This window comes from Aythya marila (genome assembly GCF_965140915.1).
Source record: "Aythya marila genome assembly, chromosome: 17".
NCBI lineage: Eukaryota > Metazoa > Chordata > Aves > Anseriformes > Anatidae > Aythya > Aythya marila.
The window spans coordinates 1,808,994-1,835,720 of record NC_139058.1 but is presented as its reverse complement, the minus strand read 5'-3'; the positions used below and the strand labels follow the sequence as shown (position 1 = coordinate 1,835,720).

General features: G+C 59.0%; 2 protein-coding genes across 5 annotated transcripts; one reads left to right on the top strand and one right to left on the bottom strand.

Moving 5' to 3' along the window:
* Positions 1-2,006: 2,006 nt before the first annotated feature.
* WSCD2 (WSC domain containing 2) lies at positions 2,007-13,081 on the top strand (the record flags this gene model as incomplete). The annotated part of the gene is made up of 8 exons (XM_082774098.1): positions 2,007-2,370; positions 6,092-6,206; positions 7,073-7,257; positions 7,961-8,082; positions 8,647-8,821; positions 9,799-9,963; positions 10,629-10,829; positions 12,500-13,081. 8 exons carry the CDS (start codon positions 2,007-2,009, stop codon positions 12,850-12,852), a joined length of 1,680 nt encoding a protein of 559 aa, XP_082630224.1. The 3' UTR covers positions 12,853-13,081.
* A 4,133-nt stretch (positions 13,082-17,214) lies between these two features.
* Positions 17,215-26,261, bottom strand: CMKLR1 (chemerin chemokine-like receptor 1). 4 transcript variants are annotated; one of them, XM_082774251.1, is made up of 4 exons: positions 26,101-26,261; positions 24,286-24,496; positions 19,176-19,251; positions 17,215-19,077 (listed from the first exon to the last, which is right to left on the bottom strand). In XM_082774251.1, the coding sequence occupies exon 4, from the start codon at positions 19,014-19,016 to the stop codon at positions 17,931-17,933; it is 1,086 nt and encodes a 361-aa protein (XP_082630377.1). In that variant the 5' UTR covers positions 19,017-19,077; positions 19,176-19,251; positions 24,286-24,496; positions 26,101-26,261; the 3' UTR covers positions 17,215-17,930. The 4 variants fall into 4 exon arrangements, with proteins under 4 accessions (XP_082630377.1, XP_082630379.1, XP_082630378.1 ...); XM_082774253.1 differs by lacking the exon at positions 24,286-24,496; XM_082774252.1 differs by lacking the exon at positions 26,101-26,261 and having other exon boundaries at positions 24,286-24,981.
* Positions 26,262-26,727: the final 466 nt, after the last annotated feature.

Genomic DNA, 26,727 nt, shown 5'->3' with positions numbered 1-26,727 from the left:
GAGCCACGTGAGCACTCGAGCGCGTTTCGCAGTGGTCAGATGTGAGGTGGTGCTTGAAGGCAACTGAACCTTGGTGCTCAATAATTGCAGAGCAATTTGGAGATAAGGCCCAAATGTATAATTTATCGGCGCTCCGTCCACCCCGGTCACGAGCAGCCGCAGAGCACGTCAGGGCCCCGTGCCTCCCCCCCCGGGCACCGGCTGCGCGTGGGGAAGGAGCCTCGGGATCCCCCCAGATCCTTTCAGCAAGACAGGAGCAGGGCACGGGGTGCTGCCAAGCCAGGATCCGCGCTCCCAAAACTTCCCGAAGGTTTCAGCTCTGGCAGGAGCACGAGGGTGGAGGTAGGTGAGGATCCAGCCCCCCCTTTGCTGCTGCTCCCCAGGCTGGATCCATCCCCTGGCACCCAGAGCAGCAGGAAAATAAATTGGTGAGGGTTGGGGGATAAATAAACCCTGGTGGTGCTGCTGCCTGTCCCCAGCCCGGGCTGGGTGTAAGGACGGGCTTGTTAGGGGCTGCTGGCCCCCAGCCGTGTCCCAAGCCCCCGCCGAGGTTGGATGTGGCCCCGTTGCTGGCTCCGTCGGCTGCGCTCGCTGTTGGTAAAGCCCGGCCAGCCAGGGAGCAGTGAGAGGAGCGCATCATCTCCTCCAGACAATTAGCGGAGGCGTTAATGGAATATATGCAAATGGGTGGTAATTGACCTGCGACTCCGCAGTTCATGGTGGAGAAGGATGAGCTCCAGATGGCTTCAGGAGAGCGGCTGAAGCCCCTTCTCTCTGGGGCTGGGGGGACGGGGCTGGGGGACGCGGGTGGCAGCGGGGACAGGGATGGGGACACGGGGCCAGGACAGGGACAGCAGAGCATGAGGTGCCTGCTGATGCAGAAGCCTGATGCCAAATAATCTCCTTGCTCAGCTGCTGCTCCGAGTTTACTCAGCCTTTACTTACTGGGGCTGGAGAGGGCTCGGTCTGTGGGGACCCCCGGAGAACACCCACCAGAGTGGGCTGTAGGGGGGCTACCCAAAATTCACCCAAGAGGTGATTGAATAACGACTCCGGGAGCCCCAATTAAAATATTTATGTATAATTCATGCCATATGTTCCGCCAATATTTTTTATTTAATCAACTCAAGACAGATGGCGGCAACATAGAGGCCATTAAACTAATGGCACTTCGTCTTCCCATTTATTTTCGTCTCCTTTCCGAAAAGAAGACGAGCAAGTGACAGGCGGCAAGGCCCGGGTGTGGGATGGTGGCCACGGGTCGCGGGAAGGCTGGCGGTGACATTTCCCGTGGTGACATTCCCCACGGTGACACCGGGCTTGGCTCGCCCCTGGCCTCTCCGTGGCACGGGGGCTCGGGGTGGGCGCAGCGGGGGGATGCTACGGGTGCCTCCCTCCCCGGGGCAGCCCTGGGAAGGGGCAAAATCACAACCCCACGTGCCCTGAGCCTTCCTGCAGCTCTCCCGTAGCACCCCCTTTGTGAATCCCCCCAGAATTGCTGGTTGCTGGTCACCGATGTCACCACGTTGCCAGCTCCCCCGTGCCCCCTTGGCTTCCCTGCAGGCGAGGGCAGCTCCGGTATCAGGATCCATCCCCGGTGATGGGGAGGTGGCTTTCCACAGGGTTCCCTAATAAGTGCCTTTCTCTTTTTCTTGCAGGTGGAGCTTTCTTGCCCTGGGACCGAAATGAAGGGGGCTGTGCTGGGCACAGGGCCCCAGCTGGCATCAAGGGGCCGGAGACGCGCCCAGGGGCTCCTCACTCCTCGCCCGGAGAGCCGACAGCGCCGCTGCCCCTAGAGATGCTGCCCCCAGCCACTGAGCAGGGCTGCACCCACTGATCAATCCCAAACCAGCCCCTACACCCCATGATCCCCCCCGCTGCCACGTCCCGGGGGGCTCAGCCAGGAGGGGAATAAAACGGAGCCCCCATCAGCGCGCCCCTTTGGATACCCCACGGCGAAGGAGAGCGGCTCCCTGGCTCCCGCCCCGGGGAGGGATGAAGACGCCATGGCCAAATTCCTGGTGAAATTCCAGCGGTATTTTCGGCGGAGACCCGTGCGCTTCTTCACCCTGCTGGCCCTCTACCTGGCGGCCGGCAGCCTGGTTTTCCTGCACGCCGGCTTCACCGGGGAGCCCCGGGTGGCGGGCAGCCCCCGCGGCCCCGCGGCGGGCGAGGGTCAGGAGCTGCCCTACCTGGGGGTGATGCAGCTGAGCCGCGGCTTCCCGGGGGCTGCGGGGGGCCGGCGGCGAGGGCCCTGGTTCAAAAGCACCGCCAAGGAGCCGGCCGAGAGGAGCAAAGTGGGTGACTACGGCGCGGCGCGGAGCCGCCTGCTCAAGGGCAGGAGCGGCCGTGAGAAGGACGAGGACAGAGGTAAGGGCTGGTGGTGGGAGTGGGGCAAGCCTCGAGCTCCAGAGCCTTGGTTCCCGAGGTGTTTTCGGGCGTGCATCCCCTTGGTGAGGTGATTCCGAGTGCAGGCTGTCAGTATATATGTTGGTATTTGCTTATAAGCTGTGTGCGTGGCACAAAGAAATGTTTTCTGCCCGTATCCTGGGGTCTTGTGCACCCCAGGGTGCGCGCGCCCTGTTTTGGAGCCCCCTGGTGCAGAGGATGGTGCTCTCCCTCCCTCCCCCCTCCCCAAATACCAGCTGTCCACTTCCATTTTCCCATTTTCTCCCTCCTGCTCCGGGCCGTGCCTTGCTGTGACAGTGACAGGCACTTTCAGGGCTGCCAGCTGGGGACATGCTGCCGGCGAGGACGGCTCTGGCCGCTCAGCCCCCAGCAGCCAGCACCCTTTGGAAGCTCAGCATCAGTCCCCTCGGCCCCAGGGGACATCCGAGCCTGGAGGTGTGTGGGTTGTGTGCTCAGGCTCTGGGGCCAGGAGCTCCCTGCCCGCAGTGGGAGTGGGAGCGTTGTTAATGAACACGGGTAAGCGAATGCAGTCGCTCGCATTGATTTTTAAAATGTCATCTATTTATCCCGAAGGCAGCTCTGTGCAGAGCTCACCAAGGAGCTGCCTGCGGGGGCTTTTCCAAGGCAGCCCCGCGCATGCACCACGCACCCGGTGCTGTCCCAGCCGCTGTCCCAATGCTCCTGCAGCTGGCACCCGTGGGTGGCAGAGCGAGCACCCTGCAAACGCCACCAAAATGCGGGGAAAACCCTTCGCTTGCCTCTGTGCTTGGGGTTTGGCAGGCAGCAGCCCCCGGTGTGCATTTAGCCCCCGAGCCCTCTCTCCGGCAGCTCCGTGCCCCCGCGGCGAAGCGGTAACTCGCCTCCTCAGCTGAGCTTGAGAGCTGCTGCCATGTGCTGGCGGTAATAACGTGGGCTGGGGAGAAGCAGCAACGCAGCCTGCTCCAGCACGCTGCACCCGTGACAGCAGCAGAACGGATTGCCTCGGTTTTTAGGGTGATTATCCGTGGCGGGGAGCACTGAGCGGTGGCTCCCGGAGAGGTGCCCGTGTGCCACCGGGCTCTCCTCCGCCCTACTGGTGCTGGCGTCCTGCCCCGAGCCCCACGGAGGTGCTGTGGGTGCTGCAGAGCACAAAATGTGCTGGTGGCTGTGACGTGATGCATGTGCCCGGGATGCCCTGGTGCTCCCCGTGTCCCCCATGTCCCATTTGCTCGAGCGCCTGCAAGTTTCTGGCTGCCCCCATGGAGCCAGGCAAGGCTGGCATGAGTGTTCAGGGCTTGGGGGCTTTTACCAGGGGGGAATATTCACCTAAGGCATTTTCTGGTGCTAAAATGAGACAAGGAGGGGTTCCCCGTGGGTGACATTTCCACCCTGGTGCCCCCATCCCGTCGTGCACGGAGGGGCCGTGGGAGCCCGTCCCCGTGACACGTGTGGCTGCTCTGCCCCTTTGATGTGAAGTGACACTTGGAGAGGCTTCACCAGCTGCTCTGCAGGAAGAAACCCTCAGAGACCATAAAAAAATAACAGCAGTGCTCCCATCCCTGGCCTTACACACCCTGTCCTTCACCAGCAGCCTCTGTCCGAGCAACCCTATCCTGGCCACGGGGGTCGGGGCGGGATGGAGCAGAGGAATTGGGCAGCTCCAGATGTCCCCAAATCCCCACCCTTTGCCATGCTCATGTCTGCTGGGCTGCAGGACGAGGAGCTCTGGGCTCGTCTCGGTGTACCTGGGTGCGTCCTCACCCATCGCCGGAGCTTTCCCAACGGCAGGCACCATCTGTATCGGTGCCGTGCGAGTGGTTTGGGGGAAAACATCTGCAAACAAGCTTCATGGGGCTGGGGAACAGCTCAGCGCCGGCTGCGGCAGGCCTTTGATCAGCCAGCTGGAAAATCAAGGGCAGGTATTTGTTTTAAGCATCGCCCTGCAGCACAGCCCCGAGAAAACGCCTCAAAACGCCTCGGTTCTGCCTTTAACGGGCTAAATAAGGGGCTAAATGGGTAAAAGGGGGAGAGAAGACAGACAGACAGAGGTGCTGCCTCCAGACGGACACACGGTGCCTGCCAAACTGTGTCCCCGGCCGTGTGCTCCGTGTGCTGCAGGCTGGGTTTGGCCTCGTGCATCCCTTGGGAATGCATCCGTGGGGTCCCATGGGAGCTGTGTGCTGGAGCAGGTTGGCCCCACAGCTGGCTCCTCGTCCCCGTAGTGTCCTCGCCTCTCCCCAATTATTCCAGTTGCCTTCCTAATCGGTTGCAGCACGCAGATGTCAAGGGCGATGGGTTGGACGTAATGCGCATCAATCGGCAGCTGGGTGGAAATTGCTGGAGAAATCCTGCTCCGGTTAGGTCTGTCCCGGGTAAAAAATGAGCTGACCTGGTGAAACCTGCTCAGCACCGTGGGAATGCCAAATTATGACGAGGGTAATTAGCAGTGAGGGGTGGCTGCCTGGTGGCAGGAGTTATTGGGCACGGTGCTCCTCCACCCGAGGGCCAGGCTGGTGGGGAGCTGCTCGGTGGCACATAGGGGGGGCATGGGGCTGGGGGGCTTGGTGCAGGGCCCCCCAGCAGGTGCAGGGTGCGAGCAGGAGGTGGGAAGTGTTAAAACACGTGGAGGTTTAGCAAGGTGCTAACGAAGGCACCTAACGAGGGAGCCTTATGGGGATGGGGCCGTGCTGGCGGTGCCGTCCCGTCCCTAACACGAGCCCACCAAGGCAAAGAGGAGCAGCACGGGGAAGAACTGCAGCCGAGGACGTGGCTGTGTGCTCTCAGGTTATTAGAAAAGGGTAAATTTGTCAAATACAGGATTTCCTTGGAACTATTTATTCAGCTCTGTTCCCTGTCCACCGGCAGCTCCGTTCGCTCCCAGCGCCGGCATCCATCAGCCTTTGCTTTGCCGAGTGTTGGCACTGGGCAAACACTGCCTGCAGCAGGGTCTGGGGATGGGAGTGAGCTGCTGGCCGGAGAAAATCTGGTTTATTTTTCCATCCCAGCTCCCGATGCGTGCCTGGTGGGGCAGAGTTAAGGGCACGCGTTATTTTACCACTTCTCACCTCAGGAAACTTCTCTTATTTTGGAGCCGCTTTGCTGAGTTTGAAGCAGGAGGACGGGACGAGGACCGCAGAGGAGAGGACCGAGGCTGGGGATGCCAATTTAGGACAAAATTAGGCAGGGGCAGGGTGGAAGGGTGGCCTGCTCCCGGTGCTCGGTGCCTCTCCAGTGTCCCTTTGCCCTGTCCCCATCCACATCCTCCTGGTTCCTCCCTGTCCCCCTCCTGCCCCGAGATGCTGGGGCAGAATAAGAATAAGAATAAGAATAAGAATAAGAATAAGAATAAGAATAAGAATAAGAATAAGAATAAGAATAAGAATAAGAATAAGAATAAGAATAAGAATAAGAATAAGAATAAGAATAAGAATAAGAATAAGAATAAGAATAAGAATAAGAATAAGGAGTAAGAGTAAGAGTAAGAGTATGAGTAAAAATAAGATTAAGAATAAGCATAAGCATAAGAATAAGAAGTAAGAGTAAGAGTAAGAATAAGAGTAAAAATAAGCATAAGCATAAGCATATGAATAAGAATAAGAATGCTGGTGATGACGATGACAATGATGATGACGATGATGATGATGAAGAAATAACGAGCCACAGGCTCCGGGCGGGCTCTGACCCCCATCTCTCTCCCCCCCAGCCAAATACATCGGCTGCTACGTGGACAGCACACGGCGGCGGACGCTACGCGGCGTGTCCTTCCTGGACTACAAGAAGATGACCGTGTTCCGCTGCCAGGACAACTGCGCCGAGCGGTAGGGTGCTGGGCGAGCACCGCGCCTCCTGCCCAGCCCCACGCAGCGGGGCTGCCCTGCTCACACAGCCCCCCGCCCCTCTCCCCTTCCTCCCTCCTCTGTTGTCTATTGGTGTGTGTGATTTTTGCTTTATTTTATTTTATTATTTTATTTTATTTTATTTTATTTTATTTTATTTTATTTTCTTTTATTTTATTTTATTTTATTTTATTTTATTTTATTTTATTTATTTTCTACTCTACTCTACTCTACTCTATTTTAATTCTTTTCTTTTCTTTTCTTTTCTTTTCTTTTCTTTTCTTTTCTTTTCTTTTCTTTTCTTTTCTTTTCTTTTCTTTTCTTTTCTTTTCTTTTCTTTTCTTTTCTTTTCTTTTCTTTTCTTTTCTTTTCTTTTCTTTTTCTTTTTCTTTTTCTTTTTCTTTTTCTTTTTCTTTTCTATCCATTTTTTATTCGAGAAACCCCACTTTCCTCCCCAGGAACAAGAAGCGGGGGGCTTCCCTCCGTGCCATTCCCCCACGGGGCAGGGGGTGCAGGGCTCAGATTTGACACCTCTAGCCGTGTAGGGCCCCCCCCCCTCCAACCTTCCAACCTCCATCCTCACCAAACACCATCCCCACAGCTCTCCAAGCACACCCATGACCAGCAGACCCACAACGATCCCCCCCAGGGAACCTCCTGCACCTCCCCATATTCCCCAAAATTACACAACGGATGTCCCGGGGGGGCTCTGCCTCATGTGAAGACCCCCCCAGGCTACCAAGAACCACCACGGGTGGCCGTGTCCCCATCCCAGGGCTCACCCCCCGGTGCCATCTCCTGCCCCGTGTCCCCGGCGTGGTGCTGAGCCCCCTTTTCCCCCCCCCCAGGGGCTACCTCTACGCGGGGCTGGAGTTCGGCGCCGAGTGCTACTGCGGCCACAAGGTGCAGGCGCCCAACGCCAGCGAGCTCGAGTGCAACATGCCCTGCAAGGGCGAGCGTGGCAGCACCTGCGGCGGGGCCAACCGCCTCTCCATCTACCGCCTGGAGCTGGCCCAAGAGTCCGCCCGCCGCCGTGAGTCCGCGGGACCCCAAAACGGGGACGCCCCCCCCCCCCCCGGGGACCTCGCCGATCACCCGCCGGCAGGGTCGTGGCACCGCGGGAGAGGGGGTGTTGATGGGGGTCGGAAGGGTTTGGGGGCACGGTTAGGGGGTTGGAAGGGTTTGGGAGACAAATTTTGGGGTTGGAGGGATTTGGGAGCAAATTAGGGGGTTGGAAGGATTTGGGAGCACAGTTAGAGGGTTGGAAGGATTTGGGAGCCAAATTTGGGGTTGGAAGGATTTGGGAGCCAAATTTTGGGGTTAGAAGGATTTGGGAGCAAATAAGGGGGTTGTAAGGATTTGGGAGCACAGTTAGAGGGTTGAAAGGATTTGGGAGCCAAATTTTGGGGTTAGAAGGATCCCCAATATCTAACTGGGGAGTCCAGTTAGATATTAAAAGATGAGGGTTTGATTTCTGGTGTTTGTGAATCTCTCCCCAAATCTACATTCCTTCACCTCTCAGCCCACTGTTGGGTGGATGGGGGGGGCTCATTAGCAGGCGTTTAATTATCAAAGGGCTGCCCACATCGCGACCTCGGGGAGGATCCATTTAGGGCCGGGCATTTCTGGTTGTCTTTCCTCACCAAACATCTCCCAGAGGCAAGCTGGCAAAAAGCCCAATTAGAGCAACGCTAACGAGCTGTACCCCAACCATCTCCCCCCCCGTCCCCCCCCAGATGGCAGTGCGGTGTTTCGGGGCTGTTTCCGCCGGCCGGACAACGTCTCCATCGCCCTGCCCGCCAGCCAGCCCATGCCCAACATGTCCGTGGATAAATGCGTGGATTTCTGCACCGAGAAGGTACCGGGGGGGTTGCGACCGCGCCCAGCACATTTGGGGCTGATTCGGTACAATTGGGATGTGTACGGGTTGGATTTGCTGCCCCACTCTTGGGGCTCGCCAAAGGCAGAGGGGAGGGGGTTTTCTTCCCACCCTAATGATTTGCTGAGACCAGCAGGGATGCGGGAGGGGAAGGCTGGCCCCCGTTTTGCACCAAATCTGCCCACAGTAAAAGTGTCCACACGGAGCAGCTCATCCAGGGTGGGCACCGCCAGGCCGGGAGTGGGCATTTAATTTATCCATTTTAATTTATCCATTAAAAATTAGGTGAATTATCCAGCCAGAGGATAAAAAACAAAAAAAAACACACAGGTGAGGACCTCCCTTTGCAGCAGGGAAATAAACTCTCCCTGCTTAAATCACCACGAGCAGCACCACGGAATGGGGATAAATCCGGATACTTTGGGTGCATGCAACAAGCTGGGGGTGCCAACACCCGGAGGGCACCCAAAGCGCCCCGGTGCTGTGCACAGGAGGGGGAGGAAGGCAGCAGGGACGGCTCTGCCCCTGTGTCCATCCCCGCAGGAGTACCCGCTGTCGGCGCTGGCCGGCACCGCCTGCCTCTGCGGCTTCCCCACCACGCTCTTCACCCTGCACGAGCGCGAGGACGAGCAGCTCTGCGCCCAGAGGTGCCCTGGAGAGGAGTTCGAGAGCTGCGGCACCCCCGAGTTCCTGCTGGTCTACCAGACCCAGGTGCAAGGTGAGGGTTTGGGTACTTTTGGGGGGCTCGGGGCAGCCCCGGCTTCGTGGGCACCCCTCCACGTGGGCACCCGGCTCCTGCCGCCCGCGGGCAGCCTGCGTAGCTTTTTGCTTTCCATTAAAAATCGCCATTTATTTTGATTTCCCGGGAAATAAATCCTCCCGTGAACAAACAGCTTTAATTACTGCTTAACTCCGGCGCAGGAGAGAGCAGTTTGCCATCTGCCTCCAGCAGGATCCCTCCCTGCTCCTGCGTTTTTCTCCTCGCCACCGGCGGCAGCCGGCAGGGGAAGCCAACGGGGCTCACCAGACACACGGGGTGGGGAAAAAAAAAAAAGGGAAAAAAGCAAAAAAATAGGCAGAGAAACCCCCGGGAAGGCTCCTGTCCCGTGCATCTCACTGCTGGTGGGGCAAGGGATGGAAATGGAAGCGTGGTGTTGGCTGGCATGGGGGGGGAGATGCTTGGGGAGGGCTCTCGTGGGGTTTTTCTCTGCCCAGAAAGCTTCTTTATCAGAGCTAAAACGAACGAGGTCCAAAACTCGGCTCGTTTTGTCTCAGAATGGCTTGTTCCCATTCCTGACACAGTTCCTGCTTTTGTGGCCGTGCTGGAAACGCTTTTGCAGTCACTGACATCAAAAGCAGCAGCGCCGCGTGGATAATGTGCCCTCATTACATACTCCTAATTAATCAGCGTGCAGCTGGTGATGGCACGGCACCCCCTTCCCTCATCTGAGGCCCTTTTGGGCTGCTCCCACGTCCCCTGGGCAGGGCACAAGGGTACCTCTCCCCGTCACCACCACCTCACACCCTGCCCTAGCATTTTTTGGGGGCAGCTGCAAGGAACCAAGACATCCCCACGGCACAAGCAAGCAACCCCTGCCCGAAATCCTCAAGCAGCCCGGTGCCTCGACCCATTAGCCCTGCCAAAACAGCTCCTGTCCCCCAGCTTTTCTTCTCCTCCCCGTTTCCTCCTTGCAGACAACCGCTGCATGGACAGGAGGTTCCTGCCCACCCGCTCCAAGCAGCTCGTGGCCCTGGCCAGCTTCCCCGGGGCCGGCAACACGTGGGCACGGCACCTGATCGAGCTCGCCACCGGCTTCTACACCGGCAGCTACTACTTCGACGGGTCGCTCTACAACAAGGGTGAGCTGAGCGAGGGGCTGGGTACCCCCAGTGCTGCCCCGTGCCTGCCCCGGGGAGCAGTGGTTTGGGTAGACGTAGCCTCCTGTGGTGCGTTTGAGCCTTCGCAATGAGAGCAGTTTGGGGCAGAACTGATATTTCTGCCTTGTGTTGGTGTCTTTCAACCTGTGGAGGGTGCTGAAAATTTTTAGAGGAGGAACCAAAGCGGCTCTGACCGTGGCAGATGAAGCAAGGCATTTTTCGCCGTGAAAAAGGCTGGGTTTTGAGCAGATCTCCCTAGGAAATGCTAGGGAAAGCGGTTCTGGTCTCAGCTAGAAAATCCTCTTTTCCAACTCCCCTGACCCATTCCCACCTTGGAGAAAACCCAGGAATAAAGCAGCACGCAGAGGAGGAAGGAGCCGTGGCATCCGTTTGTCCCTGCTGGGCACCAGTCAGAGAGGAAAGCCCCGGGAGCTTCTGCCCAGTGGGGCCACCCCAAAACGCCTGGGAGCACGAGCTGGGAACCAAAGCAATACCACAGGCACTGTCCCCAGGCACTTCCCTACAGCAGCTCAAAACAGCGACGTGCTGAGGAACACCACATCCATATTCAGGGGTGTCAGCGGCACGGAAAGTGCTGAGGAGCTCAGGGGTGGACGTTCCTCCTCACGTCTGCTCCACCCCGGCAGGGTTCAAGGGCGAGCGGGACCACTGGCGCAGCGGGAGGACCATCTGCATCAAGACCCACGAGAGCGGCCAGAAGGAGATCGAGTCCTTCGACTCGGCCATCCTGCTCATCCGCAACCCCTACAAGGCGCTGATGGCCGAGTTCAACCGCAAGTACGGGGGGCACATCGGCTTCGCCGCGCACGCCCACTGGAAGGGCAAAGGTAGGGGATGAGCACCAGCAGGGACAGAGAGGGTCCCGGCGTGGAAAACCCGAGCGGTGCCACCGCCCGGGGTCCAGGTCTGGGCATCTGCAGGGTGAAATTAAGCCTTGAACTCGTTAAGGCAAAATTAGGGGGGCAGAGGGTGCTGCGCGGCGCTCTCCTGCCACCGTCCCCTTCGGCCGAGCCCGGCTGCTCGGAGGAAGGCACCTTCACCACGCACAGACAGCTTGTGGAGGCTTGTTAATTATAGCAATTTACAAATTGCTGTTGTGGAATTGACTTCATTGGAAAGAGTTAAAATATTTAGCTTGATTGAACATCTGCTACCCTTAATTCAGAGTTTATTTAAGGGGATCTTTTTTTTTTTTTTTTTCCCGTTGTTGCGGTTATGTGCCTGGATTTCGTTATTGCCATGTGCTCGCTGCTGGCAAAGGCGTTTCGGCTGTGGGCTGAGCACCCCCAGCAGCTCAGCACCCCAAGACCCCGCACCCATGCCCACGCAGGAGCTGTCCCCCCCTCCTGCCTCCCGCTGTCACCTCTCCATCGGGGCTGGCTTCGCCCCCACTGGGGTGGGGTTCAGGGATTGCTGCTGGCTCTTACTCAAACCAAAGGGGACGCACGTTTTAATGTGTGATTAGCCACCGGGTTAATTGCAGGGTTAATTAACCATTGAAATGATGGAGATTTTCCATCATTTGGGGTCTTTAATGGGGTCGGGGTTCGCTGTGAAACGTGCGTGCCACCAGCGAGGAGCTGGAGACCTCGCTGCCCCCAGCACGGAAGCAAAGCCTGCATGAGGACATTCCATTTGTGCCAGGTTTGCAGTTAGTGCTTGGTTGTTTTGTTAAATAAATCATCTCGAGGCCGAAAGAACAACCAAAAAGGCCAAATGATTAAAGGTGGGGTCTCACACCACATGCAGGGTGCCAGCTCCGTGGCCACGATCGCTCCCATCACCGCTCCGTGAGCCTAAAGCCCCCGCAGGAGCATCCAGCCCCAGCCCCGCGGGATCCCAGCTCATTTCCCTCTCTAATTTTGGAGCGATTCAGTGATGGAAAATGCTGCTCCTCCCTCCTGCCTCGCAGGTTTCGCCTCCCCCCCGGCCGCATCTGTGCCGCGCGCAGGCAGAGGCTGGAGGCTCGGCGCAACCCCGCGTTTTGTTCCGTGCCATTAATTTTACGGCGTCCCTGGAGCCGTTCCAAAGCAAAGTTTTATGTGATATGATTACACAAGGTGAATTGTCCTGTATCTGTTTAATGAAACAGATACCGTGTTTAATGATTCTCCGGGGAATTAAATGCAGTTAAGCTATTAATCAGGCATCGGTTTCTTGGGGAGGACAAGACGGAGAGGCAGGTACCCGGAGCTTTTACGCATCGTAAGCGCGCTGCCAGGAGATCCACTGCTTGTTGTCCATGTTTCATTACCCTTTTTATCCCCCGATTTTTATGCGAGGATCAATTAGCCAGGAACCTGTGGGTAACGGTGATTTCGCAGCCATCCATACGCACAGCTGTGTCCCCGTCCCCGAGGATGACAACAGCTCGTGCTGCCCCCAAAAGCCGAGCCATCGGAGAGGGGCTCCGCAAAGCCCCTCCAGCTGTGAGAGGGGACACTGGTTGGGGGCACAGGGTCACCCCCTGACCGTCCCCGTGCTCTTCTTTTTGCAGAGTGGCCGGAGTTCGTGGCCAACTACGCGCCGTGGTGGGCCACCCACACCCTGGACTGGCTGCGCTACGGCAGGAAGGTGCTGGTGGTGCACTTCGAGGACCTGAAGCGCGACCTCTTCGCCCAGCTGAAGCGCATGGTGGGGCTGCTGGGCATCGCCGCCTGCGAGGACAGGCTGCTCTGCGTCGAGGGCCAGAAGGACGGCAACTTCAAGCGCTCGGGCCTGAGGAAGCTGGAGTACGACCCCTACACGCCTGAGATGAGGAAGATGATCAGCGGCTACATCAAGACGGTGGACGCGGCTCTGAAGCTCCGGAACCTGTCGGGGGTCCCGGAGGACTACTACCCGAGGTGATGGCACTGAGCCGGGTGGGGGATCTGTCCCTGCCTGGAGAGGAAAGGCTCCTTTTCCTCTGCCTGCTTCCACCCAGTGGGTGGCTTTCTTTTAATTCTCCATCTGCTGCTGCTAGCTGTTAATCAACCCCCCTGCATGAGAAACGATCGCTCCCCAGCCATCGCTGAGCTTGCTTGGCCGACACCTCCACGGAGCTGGGAACCGAGGGGCTGCACGGCGCCCTCCCCACCACGACTGGTCCCCGTCCCCATCGCGCAGGTGTCCTGCGCTTGTCCCCTGCCGTGCCAGACATCGGTCAGGACACTGAGGAGCGGGGAAATGTGGGCAGCGTGGGGCCGAGCAGCTCCCACGCCGGCTGCTGCAGCACCTTTAGCAATGCGACCGGTTCTTTGCGCATGTCCCGGGGGAAGGGGGTCACTGCGTGGATCCTGCACTGCTTGTGCCGTGCCCAAAGTGTCCCTGCGGTGCCTGCTGGCTCTGGGGGCTGTCCCCACGCTCCTTGGAAACCCCTGGAAGGCTCCTGCTGGCGGGGATGGAGCTGATCCCAAATGAGGAGGAATGTCCCGCTGGCAGGGGACTTGGCACCATGGGACATGGAGGGGTGCAGCGGGGTGAGGTGGCCGTGTCCCCTGCTGGGCACCATCCCTGGGCTCTGCAGGGACCCTCCCTGTGCCCCCCCAGCCATGGGCACACGTCTGCAGTGCTGGAGATGGGGACACTGACCCAGGACAGAGAAGCTGCGAGCCCCCACCCAAGCACCTTTTCCTCGTTCCAGAAGCTCCCCGAGGCAGAAGAGCCCCCAAAAAAGTGTTTGGGGGACGGTGAGCGGATGGGCACGGGGGAGGACATGTTGTGCTGGGGGTCTGGGTGCGACCTGGAGCAGGTCCAAGCTGTGACCATGGGCACGACGGAGACCAAGGTGAGCGGGTGGCACGGACCTGGGCACGGGGTGAGCCCTCCTGTCCTTGGGGAGGGAGGAAACCAAAGGAGCTCTGTGCACGCCCACAAGATGCCATTTGCAAATCTGGCTCCGTGCAGGGCTGCATGTGGCCCTGGCCCCTGCCCAGGCTTCGCCCCACACAGGCGCCTGCCCTCCTCCCAGCCCCGAGTCCCTCCGGGTGTAGGTGCAAAAGCCATATCTTGTGCGCAGCCTTTTCTACAGTTAGGTCCTTAAGGATTGGCTTGGAACTCTTGATCTTGATAGAAACACGTGCACAGGCCGAAATCTAGAGACACCTATCGAGCTATATTCAAAGAGAGAGAAGAAAACTCCGCTGGCAAAAGGAGAATTTCGATAAATTATATTTTTCTAACGCGCGTGCGGAGCTGACGCCGCCTAAGGGGGCAGGACGGGGTGCCGGGGCTGCGGGGACCCCCCCCCCGGCTCCACGTTTTCGGGTCTCTGGGCAAAGGGAGCCGCTCGCCCACGAATGTATTTTTGTCAGGAGCGTGCTGGTTTTACCTCGTCCTTTGCTGGAGGTCTCCAGGAGCCCGGGTGCGCCCGTCCCGGCAGCGGGCACCGTCCCGACCTCGCGCTCCTTGGTCCGCGGCGGCCGCGGGGCTGCCTACCTCTGTCCGAACAAATCCTCAGGTCAACCCGGCTATTAAAGGAGTTTTGTTGCTATCCCGCCTCCCCGTGTCTTTGTGGGGTCCCCCGGGGGTGACGCCGGGTCCCAGTCCCGCTCTCGTCAGCGTTAATTGCGTTAATGACGTTCCCCCATCCAAAGCGCTGACGGGTGCCCCTTGCTGGCAGTTTTATTGCCCCTACAGCATCCTTAAAGGCAGGTTTATTCCGGAGCGTAGTGAGAGCTGATAGATTTACTGCAAACTTTATTTCCATCGCCTCTTATCATTCCTGGGGCCCTATAAAAAGAATGGGCTTGGTGGGATTTATTCCTTTGCTCCTGGCCAGCCGCCCTCGTGGCTGGAGTTGCTGAAATGCTTTTAGTTTTAGCGGCAGCACCGAAAGCACGTGTGGGACGTCACTCGCTTGGAGGGGCATCATGTGCAAAGGGGACAAGGTGTCTCTGGCCCCCTGGCATCCCTCCTGCATTAAAACCCCTTTTTTTTTTTTTTGTGATATCTTCAGGCTCCATCACCCCCCATGCTCTGCATCCCCTGCGCCGCGCCAGCTGGGCTGGATGGGTTACTCAGCAGTTGCCCTGGCAACGGCGTCTGCACCAAAACCGCCCGCATTTCCCCCAATTCTGCGTGGGTTCGGCACTCAGCAGGCTGCTTGGGGGCGGTGGGAGGGGATGGGGATGAGATGGGGACGAGATGGGGATGGGGGTGTGATGAGGATGAGGATGGGGATGGGGAGCAGCTCAATTCCCAGCCACACCAGTGACATCTCCTGGTGATGAACTGGGGACCCCAAGCAGGGCTCCTCTTCCTCCCAGATGAACACGAAGCTGTTTAAATGAGAGGGAAAAAAAAAAAAAAAAAAGAAAAAAGAAAAAAGAAAAAAACCTTAGCAGCATAATACAGAAGCTGCGACAGCACTTTTACAAAAGCCATAAAATGTATGGGAGATGAGGGTTATAAATCTGAGCAGCCGTAATATTCATCCGCTACAAAAGAAGCATGTTTATTTATCGTTTTTACTATTTTCTGTAAAATTTACAGTTGACAATCTGCCCGAATGCAGCGGAGATAATTTAAACATGGCTCCAGCCCGCCTGGCACTGAGGGAAGGGAAATGATAGCATGTTTATTCTCTCTCTTTTTTTTTTTTTTTTCCTTAAATCCAATCCCAAATAAAGGGTGTGATTTATCGGAGGAGTAAAGCACCGCTTTATTTCAGGGCTGTGACAGCTAATTGAAAAAGAACAGTCATTAAGGACGGTAATGTGTTCCGCAGAAATGATTTCAGTGTATTCTGGAGTAATTTCCCAAACGCTCGTGCGAAATGAGCCCCAGCCCCGCAGTTACGGGGCGCTGGCAAGAGGCAGGAATTTGGGGAGGGAAGCGGTGGGTTTGGCACGCCGGGAGGGTGCTGGGTGCAGTGGTACCGGGCTGGGGGTGCTGGGCCCTACAGAGGATGGGACACCCATGGGTGGGGAGAGCTGGGATGGCTGTGGGTGGAGAACGGGGTCTTGGGGTGGGGATGGGGTCCTGGGGTGGGGATGGGGGTCTTGGAGAGGTGTAAGGGGGTCTGGGAATGGAGCTGGGGGTCCCAGCCCCCAGACCTGACGCTCTTCTCTCCCAGCTAGCCCTGCACTACCCTAAAACCTTGATCTGCAATATTTAGGCAATATGGGGGCAATATTTAGGTGCATTTCTTTCCAGCTCTGACAAAAGGGGAAAAAAATCGGGGTTTGGAAGTGCCTGCACAGAGCGGTTCTGCTGCTGAGGTTGTTCTGCAGCCAGGCAGGAATACACGCTAGGAAGCACCTGAAAAGCTTTGGGCTCCTTTCCCTTCGTGTGCAGAGCTTCAGCACATGTTGGGGGTATTTGTATGTAAAGCAGGTTTCATATTAACTAGGCAAACAACCAGGGAGGCGAGCTCAAATATTAGGTTTCCGAAGCTGTCATTGTAATGCTGGTTTAACCCAAGGTTACGTACCGAGTCACCGCTTTTTTTGGGGAGGTATTTGCTGTAATAACAGATGGGACGGGCTCACAGAATCCAGCCACAACACCTCCTGCTCTCACTGCGTGAGGTTTTCACCCCATCCCATAACCCGAACCTCGGCTGCCTCTGCGAGCACCCACAGCATCCCCGCGGCTCCGTGCTTGGGCTTCACCAATTGGTTTTTGTCTGCTCCTGGTTTGGACTTTTTTTCTTTCAATTTTTAAGGAAAAAAAAAGGATTCCCCAGCCTTTGTGTGCACCTGTGAGCAGACCTGCAATGGCCACAGTGGGTGATGCATGGGGAAGATCCTGGGGGCACCGCGAGGGTTGGGACCCCCCAGGGGCACCCAAAATGTCCCCAAAGCCTGCTTCCCCCTGTCACCTACATGGTCCTTCCCCGTCCTCCCAGGAGTTACAGGCTCTGGGGGTGACATGGAGAAATCAAGCCATAAATAAGAGCGACACCGGTGTCACCCGTTTGTCACCGTCAAGAAGCCCAGCCCGTGAATTATCTCCCAAATTAACTGTGCATGAAATTGGATTCAGATGCTGCTCGGCCACCCTTCACCGGGGCACTCTGCAAGGACCCACCAGGACTCACAGACCCAGCATCCAAAAGGCACCCGGCTCTGAATAAAAGGGTCTTTTTTTTTTTCAAAGAGAACTTCAAATTAATATTTTCTCCTTATTTTCTCCCACTTGGTGACCCCGGGCACGAGCCAATCCCCCACCCTGGCAGGTGGCTCCTGGCCAAAAAGCCGCGCTGGTTGCCTGGCTCCAAACCCTCTGTGCAGGAGTCCCACAACGCCTGGTGGGCACTGTGTTTATTCTGGTGCCTCTGCCGGCTACAGAGTGCTCACGTCACAGTTAAAAACAAGTTGTGCTAGTACCAATACACCACAAAATGTTAAAATAAGTAGTTATACGCATACACAGGGCAGGGGAAGAGTGCCACCAAGGTTGCCCGCAGCGGTACCCACCGAACCACCCATCCAGACAGCCAGGCAGTCCTCAGACATGTCCCCTGCCAAAGAATTCAGCTGTTTTCCCCCTTTTTGCTTATTTTTCCCTTTGTCACGAGCCTGTCCAGCACTTGGGCTCCTCGCAGAGCACCCGTAGCTCAGCCCTCAGCATCTCAGGCCCAAACGTCACCCATGGCCTCCGGTCTGTCCACGCGTGGGCACCGACACAGCCTGGTGCTGACATCTCTGAGCTGCAAATGTCTCTGAAAATGGAGGGGTGCCCTGGCCAGGAGCACAGGCCACACGGTGACATTATAGATAAAAATGTCCTGCAACGTTTTCTTAAATAACTGGGACAGCTCGGGGCAATCGGGCAGCACAAAGCGGGGGGTCCCCAGCACCTGGCAGCCCCCCGACAGCAGGACCAGTCAGAGAACATGCTGTAGGACAGCACCAGACTGTGCTCGTCCCACACCAAGCTGGTCACCATCCTCGTGGTGGGCATGGGCAAGGCCGGAGGGCCGCGGCCCTCCCGCAAGCACCCTAGAGGACCGTCGTCTCCTTCTCGGTCATCGAAGACATCTTGGAGAAGCTCCTGTGGACGATGCTGGAGTGGCCCGTCTCCTCGCTGAGGGCGTTCACCAGTCTGGAAAGGATGGTCACCTTAAACTTCTTGAAGTCCTGGCCCATGAAGACGTAGAGGACGGGGTTCATGCAGCTGTTGGAGGCCGCCAGCGCCGTGGTGATGGGGATGCCGATCTCGAACACGGAGCGCGAGACCATGTCGGGCTCTGTCTCCAGGAGGTTCAGCAGGTGGTAGGGGCTCCAGCAGAGGAAGAAGGTGACGATGATGGTGACAATGATCTTGAAGGGCTTTTTGGACTTGGCAAGGCGGTTTCGCCGCAGGTTGAAGACGATGGCGACGTAGCAGAAGGTGATGATGGTGATGGGGAGGATGTACCCCGCCAGGAACCTGGTGATGTTCACCGTCCGGTGCCTCATCAGGGCCAGGGCTTGGTAAGACTTGTTCCTGGACAGGGAAAAGTTGCTAAAACAAATCACGGAGTTGCGGGCCTGCGCCGTGTCTCGGAAAACCAGAGACGGGCAGCTCATAATGATGCCGACGGTCCAGATGATGAGGCAGACCAAATAGGCCAGGTTGGTGGATCGATGGTTTTGGGACCAGACGGGAAAAACCACCGACACGTAGCGGTCGAAGCTGATGGTGGTGAGCAGGAGGACGCTGGTGTACATGTTGAGGATGAGGAGGAAGGAGTTCAGCTTGCACATGACTGTCCCAAAGATCCAGTTGTACCGCATGGCCGTGTAGGCGATGTTTATGGGCAGGAAGATGTTGAAGAGGAAGTCGGCGACGGCCAGGTTGAGGAACCAGATGGCGTTGACCGACCTCTTCATCTTCAGGGTTATGATGGCGATGACCAGGCCATTCCCCAGGATGCCCAGCACGCAGGACACGCTGTAGATGACAACGGAGAGGATCCTGGCGATGTCCTTGGGGTCGTGGGATGGGCTGCTCCACGCGCTGCTCGTCTCCTCGTAGGTGTAATCCAGGTAGTCGTTGTAGCTATCAAGGTCGTCGGAGTAATCGGACAGGTTGGAGAGCGCCATTATCAGTAATAAATCACCCCAAAATCACCCCCCGGGCAGCGCCAGGCTCTTGGGGTGGTTTCTGCTGAGCAAACACATGGGGTTAGATCAGACGGCACGGCCAGGGGAGCCCCGAGGTGGCCCTGCTCAGGGAGCCAGGACCAGCAGCTCCCTCCTCACCTGCACGGCCTCGGTTTGGAGCTGCAAAGTCACGGCTCGGGTCAGACAAAATCCGCTCGCCCTCGGGTGGATGAGGCTGGGGAGGAAGCAGAATTAAATAATCAAATCCATGAACATGCGTGAGGTGGCTGGACTTGAATCGAGTTATTTCTGTGATAAAAGCAGTGCCCTGGGTGCTTTATAAAATACTGATTGTGAGCGCACATGGTGCCTTTTGCCATGATCAAAAGCTGGGCTCCTGCCATGGGTTAAAGCCAAGCTGGCAAAGGGGGTGAGCTCTGGGCAAGTCCCAGCCCCAGACATCATATCCGAGCTCGTCCTTTTGGGAAGAAGAGGGCTCCGTGTCGAACCCAGCCACATGCTGCTGCTTTCCTGGATTTGAAAGGAATCTAAAATCAAAGTTCCCACCGCACCGAGCATCCTCCTCCCCGTCGGCAGGGCTCTGAGCCCGCGGCGTGTTTGTACGACAAGCTATTGTTCCTCCCTGGGCTTTTCCTGAGGTTCCTTCCCGTGCGGCCCCGCTGCTCTCTGCCCCTTCCTTCCCTCGCTGCCGCTCCCTTCGGGGACGTGGTGGTTTGGGAAGTGGAGCCCTGTGGGAGCCGAGGGCAGGAGCAGCTTTCGGAGGTCCCATCCAACCTCTCTCCATGGATTTTGAGGCCAGGAGGATGCTAAAACCCCTCCAGGAGTGATGCAGCTCAGCCCCTTTGCTTCTCCCTGTGCCAGAAGAGGTGGCCAGGGGACAATTCCCCAAGGGGTGCAGAGCCCATGGGTGCACACCCCAAAGGGCATCACTTGTCCCGCACCCAACACGGGTTCGGTGACCAGGGAAGTGGCTCTGGGGCCATGCCCAGGCTGGAGCTGCTGCTGGGGCTGCTCCCAGACACAATTAATGCACTTCTAGCCCAAAACTCGCCCTCGAGCTTGAGCTGGAAAAGCCTCGCCCCAGCAAACCCCTGACGGTCGAAAGGAGGAATTAAAGCTGATGACCCAGGGGAAGTAACAGGATCAGCAGAACCGGCGGCCGTGCCGCTGGCTGGTGGTGCTCCCGGGGAACGAGCCGTGCCAGCCGCCACCTCCATGGCCCAGCAGCTCCCACAGCAGCCCCATCCCAAAAACAGGTGGCACGTGTGGCCCCCGCTGGTGGCACAGCTCTGTCCCTGCCAGCAGGGATCCACCAGACCCCAATTCCCCTGCTGCTCCCAGCCCTGACCCCGCTCCTCCTGCTGGGGGGACCCAGGCAGGGCAGGCCCCCCGCTTGTGCCCGCTCATCCATTTTTAATGTAAAAGCTGCTTTTTGCTGTTATTTTACAGTCCCTGAGCCCGGCGAGTGCAATGACATTCAGCTTGACATTTCGGAGCTGTGTTTAATGGATTATTTATTTGAGTTGTCTGTTTATTTTGCACCTCCCCGCCCTCTTTTCCCTTCGACTGGGTTTTAAAGTTTCTAAGGCAGAGGTACGAGGCAGGTGATGGGAAGGAAGCCCCCCAAACCCCCCAGGTTTAGCAGAAAGCCCTGGCACGGGAACGTGCCCTGAATGAGGTCCCTGTGGCAGCGGGTGCACGGCGAGCACCCCGCCTGTGCCAGGTCAGCGAGGGTCACCCAGTCCCACTCCTGCCAGCCTGGCCTCCGAGGCATCAAAAACTTTTTTTTTTTCTTTTTTTTTTTCTTTTTTTTTTTTTTTCTCCATTTTGCACAAATCCTGCTTCCTCCCACCCTCGTCATCCCCTGCCCTCTCCACGTCAGAAATGCGCAATGCCAGCGGGAGCCTGGCTGCCGGCTCCGCGCACCGGGGGCGAGAGCTGGAGCCCAACACAGCCGGAAAAGTCAGCCAGCAAATTCCTACCTGCCCTCCCGCCCCAAAAAGGCAGAGCCCGAGGGGTGGCCGTGTGAACCATCTTCGTGCCTCGCTGCAAGAAAACCCGCAGACTTTGTCTGAGCAAAAACCCCCACGCAACCCTGAGAGCACTTCGATGTTCCTTCTGGGCTGCAAATACCTCGCTTGAGCCAAAACCATGTTACTCCCTGTTCCCTATTCATCTCTGTCCTCCTACCTCACCAGAAACCAGCACAGGATCTACCCAAAATAACCCGCCAGCACGCGGCCGCCCTCCCCGTGATCCACGCAGCTGCGCTGCTCCGGGGACCCCGGGGGCTGAGCTCAGCACCGGGCTGGGACCCCCCTGGGGGCCGTCGGCGTCCCCGGGCGCACGGCGAGGATGAGGTCAGGGCTGTTGTTCTTGGGACGGCAACAGGAAGCGGAGGGAACAGCAGAAATGTTCAAATCCAGCTTTTCTGGGCGAAAGCGTTTCCGCGGCCGGCTGGGTCTTGGAGGACGGATGTGACTGGGAAAGGGGGAGCGCGGCCGGATCCCACCGCGGGGCTGCCTCTCGCCACGGGATGCTCACAAATGATTTGCAGCTGCTGGATGCAGGCTGAAAACCAGCCTGGGATCTGCCTCATCCCCTGCTGCCCTCGCTCCCCGTCCCACCGCAGCCGCGTGGTGACCGGTGCTGAGCAAGGGGCATCCCCACGACCCCCAGGAGCCGGACCCAAGGTGGGTGGGGGGCGAGGAAGCAGCCCCAACATCCCTCTGCACCTGCCCCACGGCGCTCCCCACGAGCTCTGCATTTCCTCCTGGCAGTTCCCAGACTCGTGCAGGGCACTGCCAGTGCCCAGGGGAGCGAGGAACGAGGGAAGGAACGGGAAAGCATCTCTGGGTGCCCAGCTCCGATTCCCATTTCTTTTAGCTGGCAATTGCCATGGAAACGGAGAGGGATCGCACGCCATCCCGGTGCAATGCTCCCAGAGGATGCCCCGGGAAGGATTCCTCGTCCTGGGTGCAAATTGGACACCGAGAAAATGCTCAGAAAAGGCGAGCTCGGAGCATGGCTCTGCTAAACCCTCGGGGGGGAGGTAACCCAGGAACTGGCCACGAACCGCAAGCTCAAACCCTATTTTTAGATGAGGTGCATGCAGAAAAACTTCCTGGCTTCTCAGCGGGGCGCCCTCAGCCCCACAGCAGCCCCGCAGCATCACCTCCCGGCCCCATAGCATCACCGTGGGTCCTTGGGGGGGGAGCGGAGCCGGTGGGGACCCCCGTGCTGCAACCCCCCTGAGCACCCCAGCCCCAGCACGGCACAACTGGGCATCAGCAGCCCCTGAGGCCGAGGAAGGGGGCACAGAGGGGAAACTGAGGCCCCGAGCCCTGCCCGAGCCCTACCTGCATCCACGGTGCTCGGGTGCATCCCTGCTTTGAGCACCCCTGCCCCGCTCCACCGGGATCCCCGGCCCCTGCCCGCACAGGGCCCTGTGCCGAGGCTCCCTCCCCGGCTGTGTGAGCGAGGGAAAAAAAAAAAAAAGGAATAACTGGGAAAGGCAGCCTTAAAAAGCCGGCTGTGCCCAGGGTGGGACAGAATAACAGCATGAGTCAGTGTTTATCTGGGCAGAGCTGCGCGGGCTGGGTCGGGACGGGACGGGTCAGGTCTCCGTGAGCTGCCCCCGGCTGTGGCACGGGGACCTGGGCAGGGTGTGGGGTCACCCCGAAAGCAAGGGCACCCCGCTCCGGCCAGAAATGGGTGCCTGGCTGCCCAAAAAGATGCTCGCCCCGGGGTGAAAGTGCTCCAAGAGCTTGGCGAGGAGAGAGGCAAAGCGCCGGGGATGCTGCGAGGTGCATGGGGGGGCACAGCCCCGGCCCATCGCCCCCCCCCCCTCCTGCTGTTCTCATGAAGGGCTCAGTGTTACGGGGAGAAACCAGAGAGCTGGGTTTGGGCAAAGATTTGCTTTAAAAAAGGGCAGTTTATGCTCCTGTGCTTCTTGAGACGAGGCGAGCTGCCTCCGAGATAATAAAAGCTCTCTCCTCTCCTATTCTCCCTGTTATCTATATATTTATATAGATGCCTACATCTATATAAATGCTATTAATTCTCGGCCCTCCTGGCATTTAGCAGGCAGTAAAAAGGCCAGGAAAAACCCCTTTTGCTGCAGGCAGAGCCCCGCGGGCACCCCGGCCCCCTCCAGCCCCGCGGGACGCAGCAGCGCCCGGCCCTGGGTGCGGGACAGAGGGCGAAGGCTGCGAGCTGGGCGATGTGAGGGGCACCCATCGGGGCACATCTCCCCGTTCCCTGCAGCTCCCATCCCTCGGGGCACATCTCCCCATTCCCTGCACGTCGCCGTCGCAGCTCCCCGGCTGCCCGGCACGGTGCCAGCAGCCCAGCTGCACGGCTCCGCGTCCCCACGGGCACAGCAGCAGCCCACGCGGGGGCAATAGGGCGTGAAATGGTGTAAAATCGGGGGATTCGCCTCCCCCAGGAGGGCTGCAGGGCTTGCCCAGGGTGCCCCGTGTGTCAGCGGGGCTGTTTGGGGACAAAGCCAGCACAGCATGCTCTTGGGGACGCCGTGCCCAGGCACCTGCGGAGCTGCCCCAGCGCTCGGGATTTCAAGGGTGCGCAGAGGAAGGAAACCAAGAAAAGGAAACGGTCTGTCCCTCCTGCTGCCAGACGGACAGACGTGGCCGTGCTGGGCTGGGGGGGCTTTCAGGGTCAGGCAGAGTGCAGCTCCACAGCCCTGCTTGCCCCCCGGAGCAGGAGGGGGCACCCCGAAAGCCCCCGATGCACGGGACCCCGTCCCCAACGCGTGGCAGCAAAGCGAAGCGCCCCGTCCTCCTTGTGCCCCCAAATTGGACTCTTTAAGATCCCCTCTCCCACAAATTGCATCCAGCAGCCCCTTTCCTGAGCCCCTCCACGCAGCTTTCCCACACGCAGTGCTCCTTGCTGACGCGCAGGGTGCAAAAATCTTTTCTAAAAAACTTTTTTTTTATTTTAATGTTTTTGTTTTTAATGGAAAAGCACAAAAATTGAGGGTGGCGGTGACCTCCAGGACCCCAACACATGGCACGCGTTGGGACCCCGGAGGTCACCACCACCCTCTGCCAAGCCAAACCCCAAACCCAGTTGATAATAACAGGGAGGAGAAAAGCCTCGGCTGGCCGCGGTGCCCTTGAGAAAGGAAAGATTTTCTGCTGGCTGCAGCAAAACCCTCCCCGCACCCCGAGCACTGCTCCCAAACTGCACGGGCACCACCTGAGGAATATAAAAACCCGGAGGGATTTACCTGAAGCTCCCAGCTCGCCAAATCCCCGGGGTTTTGCTCGCGCAGAGGCTGGATTACATCTCCCCCGCTCCAGCCCCGTCAGGATCGTGCCAGCAGCCCTGGGCTTCTGTCACTTCACCGCGAGCGGCCGGGGCCGTGGATATCGCTGAGCTTTCTCATCCCGAGGAGGACACGCGCATCTTGCCGACGGGAGAAGGAGCAAAACCTCAGCCTGTGGCACAACAGAGCAGACGTTGCCTTGGCACGGAGCTGGCCCGTGCCTGGGAAGGAGGAAGCGATGCTCGGCGGCAGGATGTGGGGACGCAGACCCTTCTTTAGAGGCTCTCGTGCCCAGCCCAGCTCCCCCCGTGCCGTGCCCACCCCCGGGTGCTGCTGCCTGCCCCTCGCGGGACCCCTGGGGCAGGGTTTGGGCACCCCTTGGTGGCTCACGGCCGTGGGCTTGGTGCTCCCGGTGAGCAGCACCAAAGGGTCCCCCCCGCGGGCTGGGTTGAGGCATCCGCACCCGGGCTGCCCGCTGAGCCGCTCCCCATCACCCCACAGCAGTGGGGAGGGAGGGGAACAGCCCAAAAATGAATCTCAGGGTGGACGGGGGACACCCAGCCAGCAAGGAAGCCGAAGAGCAACATCTGTGGCCATCACGGGGGCGCGCAGCAGAGCCACGGCACGGCACGTGAGCGCACCCCCAAGGGGACTGCAGCCACGGGGCCAGCCCGAGCCAGGCACGTGTTGGCCCCCGACGCCCCCGAGGTGCCTGGTTGTCCCCAGCTGCTCGTCCAGCTGTGACCCACGCACCGAGGGGGGGCCCGGATCTGGCAGTGCGCTCCCGGGAAGGGATCAGCCCGTCCCAAATCGCTCCGGGATGAGCGGAGGTGCGAGGAGGCAGGGGGGCTCCATGGGAAAAAAGGGGTTTCCCCGTTGATGCCCCCTCCCCAGCTGCTCCACAGCCTTGGGGGGGTCATTGAGGGTCATGAAACCGTCCAGAAATGGGTGCAGAACTGCAAAACCACTGCAAGTGTGTGAGCTGGGACAGCCCAACGAGAAGTGGCACCTCTGGGGGCACTCAGGGCCCCACGACGTCCCACGCAGGTGGTGATTTCTTCCCCCCCCCCAAACCCCAAGTGTTCCGGGACAGGGTCACACAGCAGGGGCTAAAAAGAGGAATTGGGGCCCTGCTGCGATCCCGGCTTTGCACAACGCCGGGTTACAAAACCGCCCCGTGGCTGAATCAGGAGGAAAAATGCTGATGCGCCCGGATCGGCGGCGCCCGGCCGGAGAAAGGAGAAGAGAAGCGAGGCCCCTGCAAAGCGCCCGGGCAGGGGGGGGATCTGGAAATGTGAGCAGCTTGTGGGCATCATGCTGGGGCTGTGCTTGAACCATCCCCGGCCGGGGGCTGGCAGGACCCTCGGGGTGATGGTGGTGGTGCAGAGCCCAGCGGAGCACGGCCCCTTGGCCACCCCAAGGTGCTTGGGGAGCGCGGTGCCCCAACCCTATAGGGGGGTGCACGGGCTGGTGCTGTCCCAGTCCCCATTACAACCCCATTGCCATGCCAGCAGCACCCGTCCTAACCCCTCCCATGGCCAAAAACCCCAATTCCTCACCACAGCCCCCCTCAACGAACCCCTCCACCACCACCCGGTGCCGGCACTCGCGCCGCAGGGGGACCCCGGCTCGGCCACCACCTTCCCATGGGGACAGCACGAGGTGGCCCCTGCCAGCAGCAGGCGGGGTTGGAAATGAGCCCCCCAGCCCCAAAAGGTCCTCAGGGCATGGGGATTTCAGCGTGGGCTGCTCCTCTCTTCCCCCTCTTCCCAATACCTGCAGCGGGGCCGCGCTCTCCCTCTGCTGCGAGGCCGGGGAGGATGAAGGCAGCGGCTGGGAGCGAGGAAGAGGAGGTCGGAGGACGCTGGCGGCGCCGGGCCACGCGTGTCGCAGGGCACGGTGCCGCTCCCAAACCGGGTTTTAAGGGGAAGGGGAGGGGGAAGCAGCCGCAGCGGCATCCTCGGGGTGTTTCTGGCAGCACTTCTGCTCCGCGAGCAACAGCTGGGAGAGGGTGGGAAAGCTGGCGGGGATCCTGCGGTGAGCCAGCGCTCGGAAGCACCGCGCCGCTTCCCGTGGGGACCCCTTTCCTGCCCACCCACCCCCAGCCGAGCCCTCGTGGCCCTAACAAAGCTCGGGGGCTGCGGGGTGATGCCTGGCGGGACCGGGGGAGTCCCTGTGGGGCCAGGAGGCTGCCAGCTGCCCCCTCCCCACCCCGTGTCCCCCCACCCTCCCCGCCGCCCCCAACTCCTTCCAAGACGTTGAGTCACTTCCCCTGGCGAAATCTGGCTCCCAAATGCCGCCGCCGCTGCTGCTGGGGCTGGTTCATCCCTGGGCTTTTATCACCCTTTTTTTTTTTTTTTTTTTTTTAGCCCCTCGGTGATGGCTTTTGGTGCTTTTCACGGG

Excerpts from the sequence above, each read along its gene's own strand:
- CMKLR1 (XM_082774251.1), bottom strand. The coding sequence starts at position 19,016 with ATGGCGCTCTCCAACCTGTCCGATTACTCCGACGACCTTGATAGCTAC.